This window comes from Oncorhynchus mykiss, chromosome 21, assembly GCF_013265735.2.
Source record: "Oncorhynchus mykiss isolate Arlee chromosome 21, USDA_OmykA_1.1, whole genome shotgun sequence".
NCBI lineage: Eukaryota > Metazoa > Chordata > Actinopteri > Salmoniformes > Salmonidae > Oncorhynchus > Oncorhynchus mykiss.
Window position 1 is genome coordinate 3,870,618 of NC_048585.1, and position 15,000 is coordinate 3,885,617.

Here is a 15,000-nt window from a genome sequence, read left to right on the forward strand (position 1 = left end):
GGACATTTACCTGGGAACACACTGCACTAACAAGGACATTTACCTGGGAACACACTGCACTAACAAGGACATTTACCTGGGAACACATTGCACTATAACAAGGACATTTACCTGGGAACACACTGTAATAACAAGGACATTTACCTGGGAACACACTGCACTAACACAGACAATTACCTGGGAACACACTGCACTATAACAAGGACATGTACCTGGGAACACACTGTAATAACAAGGACATTTACCTGGGAACACACTGTAATAACAAGGACATTTACCTGGGAACACACTGTAGTAACAAGGACATTTACCTGGGAACACACTGCACTATAACAAGGACATTTACCTGGGAACACACTGCACTAACAAGGACATTTACCTGGGAACACACTGCACTAACAAGGACATTTACCTGGGAACACACTGCACTATAACAAGGACATTTACCTGGGAACACACTGTAATAACAAGGACATTTACCTGGGAACACACTGTAATAACAAGGACATTTACCTGGGAACACACTGCACTAACAAGGACATTTACCTGGGAACACACTGCACTAACAAGGACATTTACCTGGGAACACACTGCACTTTAACAAGGACATTTACCTGGGAACACACTGTAATAACAAGGACATTTACCTGGGAACACACTGCACTATAACAAGGACATTTACCTGGGAACACACTGTAATAACAAGGACATTTACCTGGGAACACACTGCACTAACAAGGACATTTACCTGGGAACACACTGCACTATAACAAGGACATTTACCTGGGAACACACTGAATTAACAAGGACAATTACCTGGGAACACACTGCACTATAACAAGGACATTTACCTGGGAACACACTGCACTAACAAGGACATTTACCTGGGAACACACTGCACTATAACAAGGACATTTACCTGGGAACACACTGCACTAACAAGGACATTTACCTGGGAACACACTGCACTATAACAAGGACATTTACCTGGGAACAAACTGCACTATAACAAGGACATTTACCTGGGAACACACTGCACTAACAAGGACATTTACCTGGGAACACACTGTAATAACAAGGACATTTACCTGGGAACACACTGTAATAACAAGGACATTTACCTGGGAACACACTGTAATAACAAGGACATTTACCTGGGAACACACTGCACTATAACAAGGACAATTACCTGGGAACACACTGCACTAACAAGGACATTTACCGGGGAACACACTGCACTAACAAGGACATTTACCTGGGAACACACTGGAATAACAAGGACATTTACCTGGGAACACACTGCACTAACAAGGACATTTACCTGGGAACACACTGTAATAACAAGGACAATTACCTGGGAACACACTGCACTATAACAAGGACATTTACCTGGGAACACACTGTAATAACAAGGACATTTACCTGGGAACACACTGCACTATAACAAGGACATTTACCTGGGAACACACTGCACTAACAAGGACATTTACCTGGGAACACACTGTAATAACAAGGACATTTACCTGGGAACACACTGTAATAACAAGGACATTTACCTGGGAACACACTGTAATAACAAGGACATTTACCTGGGAACACACTGTAATAACAAGGACATTTACCTGGGAACACACTGCACTAACAAGGACATTTACCTGGGAACACACTGTAATAACAAGGACATTTACCTGGGAACACACTGGAATAACAAGGACATTTACCTGGGAACACACTGTAATAACAAGGACATTTACCTGGGAACACACTGCACTAACAAGGACAATTACCTGGGAACACACTGCACTAACAAGGACAATCACCTGGGAACACACTGCACTAACAAGGATATTTACCTGGGAACACACTGTAATAACAAGGACATTTACCTGGGAACACACTGCACTATAACAAGGACATTTACCTGGGAACACACTGCACTAACAAGGACATTTACCTGGGAACACACTGCACTAACAAGGACATTTACCTGGGAACACACTGTAATAACAAGGACATTTACCTGGGAACACACTGGACTATAACAAGGACATTTACCTGGGAACACACTGCACTATAACAAGGACATTTACCTGGGAACACACTGCACTAACAAGGACATTTACCTGGGAACACACTGTAATAACAAGGACATTTACCTGGGAACACACTGTAATAACAAGGACATTTACCTGGGAACACACTGTAATAACAAGGACATTTACCTGGGAACACACTGTAATAACAAGGACATTTACCTGGGAACACACTGCACTAACAAGGACATTTACCTGGGAACACACTGTAATAACAAGGACATTTACCTGGGAACACACTGGAATAACAAGGACATTTACCTGGGAACACACTGTAATAACAAGGACATTTACCTGGGAACACACTGCACTAACAAGGACAATTACCTGGGAACACACTGCACTAACAAGGACAATCACCTGGGAACACACTGCACTAACAAGGATATTTACCTGGGAACACACTGTAATAACAAGGACATTTACCTGGGAACACACTGCACTATAACAAGGACATTTACCTGGGAACACACTGCACTAACAAGGACATTTACCTGGGAACACACTGCACTAACAAGGACATTTACCTGGGAACACACTGTAATAACAAGGACATTTACCTGGGAACACACTGGACTATAACAAGGACATTTACCTGGGAACACACTGCACTATAACAAGGACATTTACCTGGGAACACACTAATGCAGGGTCAAGCTGGCTAAAAGGTGAAACAAAGTCAAGCTTTCAATACGCACAATAACTCATTTGAACAAATATAGTGATTTAAACAAATTGATCAAGCTAGGAGTTTCTCAGAGCCAGACATCTGGCCATTCTCTAGCAGGTTTCCTCCCACCTGGGGTGTCAGACAGTCAGACTGGTAGTCAGGGTGACAGACCGCCCACCTGGGGTGTCAGACAGTCAGACTGGTAGTCAGGGTGACAGACCGCCCACCTGGGGTGTCAGACAGTCAGACTGGTAGTCAGGGTGACAGACCACCCACCTGGAGTGTCAGACAGTCAGACTGGTAGTCAGGGTGACAGACCGCCCACCTGGGGTGACAGTCAGACTGGTAGTCAAGGTGACAGACCTCCCACTTGGGGTGTTAAAGGTTAAAGGTTAAATTAAGAAATAAACAATGCTAACTGGGTGCAGTTTGCTGGCTGACCTGTGTGTGTGTGTGATGTGTGTGTATGTGTGTGTGTGTGTACACATGTTCCAACATGACTCACTGACGTCAATTCAACATCTATTCCACGTTGCTTCAACGTCATTTGGAAACGACATTGTCAGAACGTGATGATGTGGAAACGACTTTGTCAGGAGGTGATGATGTGGAAACGACATTGTCAGGACGTGATGATGTGGAAACGACATTGTCAGAACGTGATGATGTGGAAACGACATTGTCAGGAGGTGATGATGTGGAAACGACATTGTCAGAACGTGATGATGTGGAAACGACATTGTCAGAACGTGATGATGTGGAAACGACATTGTCAGGACGTGATGATGTGGAAACGACATTGTCAGGAGGTGATGATGTGGAAACGACATTGTCAGAACTTGATGATGTGGAAACGACATTGTCAGGACGTGATGATGTGGAAACGACATTGTCAGAACGTGATGATGTGGAAACGACATTGTCAGGAGGTGATGATGTGGAAACGACATTGTCAGGACGTGATGATGTGGAAACGACATTGTCAGGAGGTGATGATGTGGAAACGACATTGTCAGAACTTGATGATGTGGAAACGACATTGTCAGGATGTGATGATGTGGAAACGACATTGTCAGAACGTGATGATGTGGAAACGACATTGTCAGGAGGTGATGATGTGGAAACGACATTGTCAGAACGTGATGTGGAAACGACATTGTCAGGAGGTGATGATGTGGAAACGACATTGTCAGGAGGTGATGATGTAGAAACGACATTGTCAGGGCGTGATGATGTGGAAACGACATTGTCAGGAGGTGATGATGTGGAAACGACATTGTCATGACGTGATGATGTAGAAACGACATTGTCAGGACGTGATGATGTGGAAACGACATTGTCAGGAGGTGATGATGTGGAAACGACGATGTCAGAACGTGATGATGTGGAAACGACATTGTCAGAACGTGATGATGTGGAAACGACATTGTCAGGACGTGATGATGTGGAAACGACATTGTCAGGAGGTGATGATGTGGAAACGACATTGTCATGACGTGATGATGTGGAAACGACATTGTCAGAACGTGATGATGTGGAAACGACATTGTCAGGAGGTGATGATGTGGAAACAACATTGTCAGGACGTGATGATGTGGAAACGACATTGTCAGGGCGTGATGATGTGGAAACGACATTGTCAGGAGGTGATGATATGGAAACGACATTGTCAGGAGGTGATGATGTGGAAACGACATTGTCAGGACGTGATGATGTGGAAACGACATTGTCAGGAGGTGATGATGTGGAAACGACATTGTCAGAACGTGATGATGTGGAAACGACATTGTCAGGACTTGATGATGTGGAAACGACATTGTCAGGAGGTGATGATGTGGAAACGACATTGTCATGACGTGATGATGTGGAAACGACATTGTCAGGAGGTGATGATGTGGAAACGACATTGTGATGATGTGATGATGTGGAAACGACTATTCAGGACATGATGATGTGGAAACGACATTGTCAGAACGTGATGATGTGGAAACGACATTGTCAGGAGGTGATGATGTGGAAACGACATTGTCAGAACGTGATGATGTGGAAACGACATTGTCAGGAGGTGATGATGTGGAAACAACATTGTCAGGACGTGATGATGTGGAAACGACATTGTCATGATGTGGAAACGACATTGTCAGGACGTGATGATGTGGAAACGACATTGTCATGGCGTGATGATGTGGAAACGACATTGTCAGAACGTGATGATGTGGAAACGACATTGTCAGGACGTGATGATGTGGAAACGACATTGTCAGGACGTGATGATGTGGAAACGACATTGTCATGGCGTGATGATGTGGAAACGACATTGTCAGGACGTGATGATGTGGAAACGACATTGATTCAACCAGTGTGTGTCCAGTGGGGATGGGTGAGTGAGGGTCACAGCGACCCTGTATCTGACCCTAACAGGTTATGGAGTGTGAGTCAGAATGTCTACAACGTGTGAATGTGAAACGCTGAGAGCATCGGCTGGCAGGGAGGAGGTGAGAAAAGTCTCCTGCACTGAAACAAATCCAACCTCCACGGGAGATCACTGCTCACAGCATAGTGGAGGAAACGAGAGGGGTTGGGTACTGTCACAGGCACTGAAGATACATTTCAACTGTTAGGGATAATAAAGATCTATTCTATTATATCATATTATTCTGTTATTCTGTTATATCATTCTGTTATTCTGTTATATCATTCTGTTATTCTGTTATATCATTCTGTTATTCTGTTATATTATTCTGTTATTCTGTTATATTATTCTGTTATTCTGTTATATTATTCTGTTATTCTGTTATATCATTCTGTTATTCTGTTATATTATTCTGTTATTCTGTTATATTATTCTGTTATTCTGTTATATTATTCTGTTATATTATTCTGTTATTCTGTTATATTATTCTGTTATTCTGTTATATTATTCTGTTATTCTGTTATATTATTCTGTTATTCTGTTATATCATTCTGTTATTCTGTTATATTATTCTGTTATTCTGTTATATCATTCTGTTATTCTGTTATATTATTCTGTTATTCTGTTATATTATTCTGTTATATTATTCTGTTATATTATTCTGTTATTCTGTTATATTATTCTGTTATTCTGTTATATTATTCTGTTATTCTGTTATATTATTCTGTTATTCTGTTATATTATTCTGTTATTCTGTTATATTATTCTGTTATATTATTCTGTTATTCTGTTATATTATTCTGTTATATTATTCTGTTATTCTGTTATATTATTCTGTTATATTATTCTGTTATTCTGTTATATTATTCTGTTATTCTGTTATATTATTCTGTTATATTATTCTGTTATTCTGTTATATTATTCTGTTATTCTGTTATATTATTCTGTTATTCTGTTATATTATTCTGTTATTCTGTTATATTATTCTGTTATATTATTCTGTTATATTATTCTGTTATTCTGTTATATTATTCTGTTATATTATTCTGTTATTCTGTTATATTATTCTGTTATATTATTCTGTTATTCTGTTATATTATTCTGTTATATTATTCTGTTATTCTGTTATATTATTCTGTTATATTATTCTGTTATTCTGTTATATTATTCTGTTATATTATTCTGTTATATTGTTATATTATTATATAATATTATTCTATTCTACTATTCTATTTGATTCTATTGCCTGGAGACCCTATTCATGGGTTGCATGATTCGTCACAATGTTGTTTGGAACCTTTGTTGTAGGACTGACGCTCAGCAGTCAGTCTCAGGCTGCTGATGAAGATGCAGTCTAAAGTTAATTACCGTGGCTTGGAAACATCATGCCATTTAAAAAGGAGGAACATAATGAGCAGGTCAAGTCTTTGTCATCATTGTGATGTCGCCAGATTGACTTCAGAAGCAGCACAACTTGTGCTAGCTAGCTAAGATTGAGGGGAGAGCACCGGCATTTTTACTAGCTATCGTTAGCTAGCAAAACATTGCCAGATAGATCATGACAACATTGCCAGATAGATCATGACAACATTGCCAGATAGATCATGACAACATTGCCAGATAGATCATGACACCATTGCCAGATAGATCATGACAACATTGCCAGATAGATCATGGCAACATTGCCAGATAGATCATGGCAACATTGCCAGATAGATCATGAAAACATTGCCAGATAGATCATGGCAACATTTCCAGATAGATCATGGCAACATTGCCAGATAGATCATGACAACATTTCCAGATAGATCATGACAACATTGCCAGATAGATCATGACAACATTGCCAGATAGATCATGACAACATTGCCAGATAGATCATGACAACATTGCCATCTCTCTAAAGGAAACCTGACCACTTCATAATGGAGTTGTTGTCTACTAAGTATTTGTCTACTTCAGCCATGTCATGATATTTCCAGGCCACTGTAGTGTACATTTGACCAAACAGTCATTAGCCACCAATCAGAAAGACTGGTCATTAAGCATCAGACAGACATCAATAGGCTGGGGCATCTGGAGAACGCTGATAACCATGGCAACGACGTGAACGAGTGATGGAGGTGCAGCCTATGAATACAGTAACATCAGACTGTTACCCCTCCCAACCATCCTGTCTCTCCTAACCCTCCTACCCCTCCTGTCTCTCCTAACCCTCCTAACCCTCCTGTCTCTCCTAACCCTCCTGTCACTCCTATCCCTCCTATCCCTCCCAACCCTCCTGTCTCTCATAACCCTCCTACCCCTCCTGTCTCTCCTAACCCTCCTAACCCTCCTGTCTCTCCTAACCCTCATGTCTCTCCTAACCCCCTGTCTCTCCTAACCCTCCTGTCTCTCCTAACCCTCCTGTCTCTCCAACCCCTACTGTCTCTCCAAACCCTCCTGTCTCTCCTAACCCTCCTGTCTCTCCTAACCCTCCTAACCCGCCTGTCTCTCCTAACCCTCCTGTCTCTCCAACCCCTACTGTCTCTCCAAACCCTCCTGTCTCTCCTAACCCTCCTGTCTCTCCTAACCCGCCTGTCTCTCCTAACCTTCCTGTCTCTCCAACCCCTCCTGTCTCTCCTAACCCTCCTGTCTCTCCTAACCCTCCTGTCTCTACTACCCCTCCTGTCTCTACTACCCCTCCTGTCTCTCATAACCCTCCTGTCTCTCCTAACCCTCCTGTCTCTCCTAACCCTCCTAACCCGCCTGTCTCTACTACCCCTGCTGTCTCTCCTAACCCTCCTGTCTCTACTACCCCTCCTGTCTCTACTACCCCTCCTGTCTCTCCTAACCTTCCTGTCTCTCCTAACCCTCCTGTCTCTCCTAACCTTCCTGTCTCTCCTAACCCTCCTGTCTCTCCTAACCTTCCTGTCTCTCCTAACCCTCCTGTCTCTCCTAACTCTCCTGTCTCTCCTAACCCTTCTGTCTCTCCTACCCCTCCTGTCTCTCCTACCCCTCCTGTCTCTCCTAACCCTCATCTCCTGTCTCTCCTACCCCTCCTGTCTCTCCTAACCCTCATGTCCCTCCTTAACCCTCCTGTCTCTCCTACCCCTCCTGTCTCTCCTACCCCTCCTGTCTCTCCTACCCCTCCTGTCTCTCCTAACCTTCATGTATCTCCTAACCCTCCTACCCCTCCTGTCTCTCCTACCCCTCCTGTCTCTCCTAACCCTCATTTCCCTCCTTAACCCTCCTGTCTCTCCTACCCCTCCTGTCTCTACTACCCCTCCTGTCTCTCCTAACCTTCCTGTCTCTCCTAACCCTCCTGTCTCTCCTAACCCTCCTATCACCTAGAGACCCTGAACAGGCAGTTAAGGGCGGCAGGGTAGTCTAGTGGTTAGAGCGTTGGACTAGTAACTGGAAGGTTGCAAGTTCAAATCCCCGAGCTGACAAATCTGTCGTTCTGCCCCTGAACAGGCAGTTAACCCCTGTTAGCCCACTGTTCCTAGGCCCTCGTTGAAAATAAGAATTTGTTCTTAACTGACTTGCCTGGTTAAATAAAGGTAAAATAAAAATAAAAACCTACAGAGCAACATCAGAGGGCTCAAGCTCCAGGCCATAGAGACTCATTGCTGAAGGGCGTCGTTATTCTTCTGTCATATAGCCAGTCTCAGAGGTCGTTATACTTCTGTCATATAGCCAGTCTCAGAGGTCGTTATACTTCTGTCATATAGCCAGTCTCAGAGGTCGTTATACTTCTGTCATATAGCCAGTCTCAGGGGTCGTTATACTTCTGTCATATAGCCAGTCTCAGGGGTCGTTATACTTCTGTCATATAGCCAGTCTCAGGGCTGTCATATAGCCAGTCTCAGGGGTCGTTATACTTCTGTCATATAGCCAGTCTCAGGGGTCATTATACTTCTGTCATATAGCCAGTCTCAGAGGTCGTTATACTTCTGTCATATAGCCAGTCTCAGGGGTCGTTATACTTCTGTCATATAGCCAGTCTCAGGGCTGTCATATAGCCAGTCTCAGGGGTCGTTATACTTCTGTCATATAGCCAGTCTCAGGGGTCGTTATACTTCTGTCATATAGCCAGTCTCAGAGGTCGTTATACTTCTGTCATATAGCCAGTCTCAGAGGTCGTTATACTTCTGTCATATAGCCAGTCTCAGAGGTCGTTATACTTCTGTCATATAGCCAGTCTCAGGGGTCGTTATACTTCTGTCATATAGCCAGTCTCAGGGGTCGTTATACTTCTGTCATATAGCCAGTCTCAGAGGTCGTTATACTTCTGTCATATAGCCAGTCTCAGGGCTGTCATATAGCCAGTCTCAGGGGTCGTTATACTTCTGTCATATAGCCAGTCTCAGGGGTCATTATACTTCTGTCATATAGCCAGTCTCAGAGGTCGTTATACTTCTGTCATATAGCCAGTCTCAGGGCTGTCATATAGCCAGTCTCAGGGGTCGTTATACTTCTGTCATATAGCCAGTCTCATGACTCGTTATACTTCTGTCATATAGCCAGTCTCAGAGGTCGTTATACTTCTGTCATATAGCCAGTCTCAGGGGTCGTTATACTTCTGTCATATAGCCAGTCTCAGGGGTCGTTATACTTCTGTCATATAGCCAGTCTCAGGGGTCGTTATACTTCTGTCATATAGCCAGTCTCAGGGGTCGTTATACTTCTGTCATATAGCCAGTCTCAGGGGTCGTTATACTTCTGTCATATAGCCAGTCTCAGGGGTCGTTATACTTCTGTCATATAGCCAGTCTCAGGGGTCGTTATACTTCTGTCATATAGCCAGTCTCAGGACTGTCATATAGCCAGTCTCAGGACTGTCTGATCTGTCTGTATGACAGAGGTCAACCTGACTGATCTGATCTGTCTGTATGACAGAGGTCAAACTGTCTGATATGTCTGTAAGACAGAGGTCAACCTGTCTGATCTGATCTGTCTGTATGACAGATGTCAACCTGACTGACTATGTCTGTATGACATAGGTCAACCTCTCAAATTGGTCTACAAGGGTAGACCAGCTATAGTTAATAATGACTTCTCTATAGTCAGGTCCTGTAGTTAATAATGACTTCTCTATAGTCCTGTAGTTAATAATGACTTCTCTATAGTCCTGTAGTTAATAATGACTTCTCTATAGTCAGGTCCTGTAGTTAATAATGACTTATCTATAGTCAGGTAGTTAATAATGACTTCTCTATAGTCAGGTCCTGTAGTTAATAATGACTTCTCTATAGTCAGGTCCTGTAGTTAATAATGACTTCTCTATAGTCAGGTCCTGTAGTTAATAATGACTTCTCTATAGTCAGGTCCTGGTCTACTACCAACCTCTCTGATCTAGTCCTGACTGTGGAAGAAGGAGAACGTCTCAGACTAGGCTAAGAGTTGACAGGACAGGGCTAACACAATTCTCCAAAGAAGCACACAGGTTCAGTATAGGAGTAAACTGTTGTACAGAACAACACAGGTTCAGTATAGGAGTAAACCGTTGTACATAACAACACAGGTTCAGTATAGGAGTAAAATGTTGTACAGAACAACACAGGTTCAGTATAGGAGTAAACTGCTGTACAGAACAACACAGGTTCAGTATAGGAGTAAACTGCTGTACAGAACAACACAGGTTCAGTATAGGAGTAAACTGCTGTACAGAACAACACAGGTTCAGTATAGGAGTAAACTGCTGTACATAACAACACAGGTTCAGTATAGGAGTAAACTGCTGTACAGAACAACACATCTTATGGTACTCTTCCATAGCAGGATGCCAGGATTGTCAGTTTGGATTCATTATGTGTCTGAAAAAGTGAATCCCATAAGAGTAGAGAGCTCAGTTCCGGTTGAATAACTAACACAGGGCCACAGGCCCCTTCGTCTCCCATCATTCCTCTGGAGTGGCGTGATAAGCACTCCTCTCTCTCTCTCTCTCTCTCTCACTGAGGAGGATTTGGTTATTTTAGGTTGCGGCATTGCGTTCCAGCGCCTCCTCCACTTTCCCCTTCCTGTCCTCTCCGTGATCTTGTTATTAATTTTAATCCACTTCCTCTCACTCACTCGTCTCCTCCGGATCAAATCATTTCAAACTTCACAGCCAGCGAGCTGCTGACTTAACAGGCTCTCACTCGCCACAAAGCACGGGATACAGCTTATCTGATGGCTTCAATATGCACCACATGTGGAGGTTATACCTAGTATGCACGTGAATAGGGTGCGAGTGTCATGTTTTAGCTGTTAAATGTGCTGAAAAGGGAATACAATTGAAACCTGAACCTTTCAAAATGGTACCAGAGAGAAGATTGGAGGTCCACACATCAGAGGATGTTGACTTGAATGGGAACATCTGTTGTTTTAAATGACACTGTCAGTCCTCCCATAGAAAAACCTATTGTACCTCATAGAAATTCAGATACTAGAATAGACATGACCTTTTCAGTTGACATTTGACAGTGGGTGGACAGGCAGGTCATCTTTTTTTAGTGGTATTAATTAGAATGTAAAACATGTTAATTAAATGTAAATGTCAATGGTGTACCAACTAGTGGCCTGAAGGGATTGACCCATTCTATGAGTTATATTTCTACGGTTGAAATGAGACCTCCTCCCTGTATTCAAGAGCATGTTGTGTCTCAACCGATCGTGGGCACGACACAAAAACATCAGTCAAATATCATCTTAGCTACAACATATGCGAACATGACAAAAATAATTTTTTTAAATACCTCATTTATGTTTTTAGACATTTGAGGTTTAAGGTTTAAAAATTAAAATGTGTATACTTTTCTTTAAAGGTATAATTAAATAGTTTAACAACACTGATTGTTAGCTTTTAAATGATATCAAACTCAACCGTTTATCTGTGACAGAGATGGTATCAAACTCAACCGTTTATCTGTGACAGAGATGGTATCAAACTCAACCGTTTATCTGTGACAGTGATGGTATCAAACTCAACCGTTTATCTGTGACAGAGATGGTATCAAACTCAACTGTTTATCTGTGACAGAGATGGTATCAAACTCAACCGTTTATCTGTGACAGAGATGGTATCAAACTCAACCGTTTATCTGTGGCAGCGATGGTATCAAACTCAACCGTTTATCTGTGACAGTGATGGTATCAAACTCAACCGTTTATCTGTGACAGAGATGGTATCAAACTCAACCGTTTATCTGTGACAGCGATGATATCAAACTCAACCGTTTATCTGTGACAGTGTTGGTATCAAACTCAACAGTTTACCTGTGACAGTGATGGTATCAAACTCAACCGTTTATCTGTGACAGCGATGGTATCAAACTCAACAGTTTACCTGTGACAGCGATGGTATCAAACTCAACCGTTTATCTGTGACAGCGATGGTATCAAACTCAACAGTTTATCTGTGACAGCGATGGTATCAAACTCAACCGTTTATCTGTGACAGTGATGATATCAAACTCAACAGTTTATCTGTGACAATGATGATATCAAACTCAACCGTTTATCTGTGACAGTGATGATATCAAACTCAACAGTTTATCTGTGACAACGATGATATCAAACTCAACAGTTTATCTGTCCCAACGATGATATCAAACTCAACAGTTTATCTGTGCCAACGATGATATCAAACTCAACAGTTTATCTGTGACAGCGATGATATTAAACTCAACAGTTTATCTGTGACAATGATGATATCAAACTCAACAGTTTATCTGTGACAGCGATGGTATCAAACTCAACAGTTTATCTGTGACAGCGATGATATCAAACTCAACAGTTTATCTGTGACAGCGATGATATCAAACTCAACCGTTTATCTGTGACAGCGATGATATCAAACTCAACAGTTTATATATGAGAGAGATGGTATGGTGCTGCATGCTAAATGGGTCGACTCGGAGCACCTTGGATCTCTTGAACGGTTTAACATTCAGGTCCAAAAAGTCACATTCTGACCCCTTTTCTACCAGGAAAACATGTACGGATGGTTTAGTTTAAATCAAAATGGATGCTGTCAAAAAGGGAAGGAATTCAACATGGATTTAGCCCGACAGCCAATCTATAGGCTACAGACTAGCTAGACAAGCCAGTCAGAACTAAAACATCTATATTGACAAGCCAGCCAGAACTAAAACATCTATATTGACAAGCCAGTCAGAACTAAAACATCTATATTGACAAGCCAGTCAGAACTAAAACATCTATATTGACAAGCCAGCCAGAACTAAAACATCTATATTGACAAGCCAGTCAGAACTAAAACATCTATATTGACAAGCCAGCCAGAACTAAAACATCTATATTGACAAGCCAGTCAGAACTAAAACATCTATATTGACAAGCCAGCCAGAACTAAAACATCTATATTGACAAGCCAGCCAGAACTAATACATATATATTGACAAGAAAGCCACCCAGAACTAACACATATATATTGACAAGAAAGCCACCAGAACTAACACATATATATTGACAAGAAAGCCACCCAGAACTAAAACATATATATTGACAAGAAAGCCACCCAGAACTAACATATATATTGACAAGAAAGCCACCCAGAACTAAAACATCTATATTGACAAGAAAGCCACCCAGAACTAATACATATATATTGACAAGAAAGCCACCCAGAACTAACATATATATTGACAAGAAAGCCACCCAGAACTAAAACATCTATATTGACAAGAAAGCCACCCAGAACTAATACATATATATTGACAAGAAAGCCACCCAGAACTAAAACATATATATTGACAAGAAAGCCACCCAGAACTAAAACATATATATTGACAAGAAAGCCACCCAGAACTAAAACATATATATTGACAAGAAAGCCAGCCACATCCACACAGTACTACCAGAGTGACAAGACAACAAACTCCATACATTATTCAACTACAGAACAGCTATAGTGACCTATACAGGTTAGCTGTTCATGGTTTGTATGTTTGGTCACAATATTGTTTTGGACTGAATTTAAATTAAATTAAAAAGGAAAAGTAGATATTTGACAACTGGGCTGACAAAGCTGAACTCCTTATCGCAAGTCGAGCATGTTACTCAATGCATCGTCAATGAGAGCTGATGCAAGATTTAATCAAAACTGCATTAGTGGCTTGGAAATAAAAATGACTTTCAAAATGAGGCAAATAATTAGTAGGAAAACCTTTTGTCGTCACTTTGATGTCACCGGATTTATTATAGATGCAGTATAAGGTTAGCTAATTAGCTAAAATTGAGGGGAGGCCACCGGATTTTAGCTAGCTGACGCTAGCATTGCTAGCTATTTTTGACGAACTTTGCAAGCTAATGACAACATTGCCACGTCTAAAGTAAATGTGACGACATAATAATGCATGGCAAAGTTGTTCCCTACTCAATATTTCACTACTTTAACCATGTCATTGTAAGTCCAGGCACTATAGTGTAATTTAGACTAAACAGTAGTTTGCCTGCGTCCAGAATGACTGGGTTTATCACCACCTTAGGGCTCCACCAGGAGAGCACGGCTTGACAACGTTCATAACAACGTAACATGACAACGGCATGACGTGACCACGTGATGGACGTACAACCTATGAGTAAAGGACACGCAACCAGCCGGATGTACATTTAGAACAGCTAAACTGACAGCTACTGTTTTAGTAACGTGAGACAATCAGCTCTATACAGTACAGTTAGTGACACAAACCAGGTAGATCTATAGACACAGAACAGCAACAGTGAAAAGCCAGACAGATCTACATGTCTATGTCTTAACGCAAACCATTCTCCACCACAATCCGTTTTTCTGGTTACCTTCTTCGTCGCTTTTGTAGCAGGAATCTGCAATATGAGAA

At 41.7% G+C, this 15,000-nt stretch overlaps 1 protein-coding gene across 9 annotated transcripts in view; it reads right to left on the reverse strand.

Moving 5' to 3' along the window:
• LOC110499739 (glutamate receptor-interacting protein 1-like) overlaps window positions 1–15,000 on the reverse strand; it is a 718,235-nt gene that overhangs the window by 282,088 nt on the left and 421,147 nt on the right. For 4 of the 9 annotated variants that reach the window (XM_036956623.1, XM_036956617.1, XM_036956622.1 and 1 more), the window contains exon 2: window positions 14,960–14,986. The exons of the other annotated variants lie outside the window; for them this stretch is intronic. In XM_036956623.1, the coding sequence (XP_036812518.1) occupies window positions 14,960–14,986 (27 nt within the window). The remainder of the gene's footprint in view (window positions 1–14,959; window positions 14,987–15,000) is intronic. 9 annotated transcript variants of the gene reach the window in all.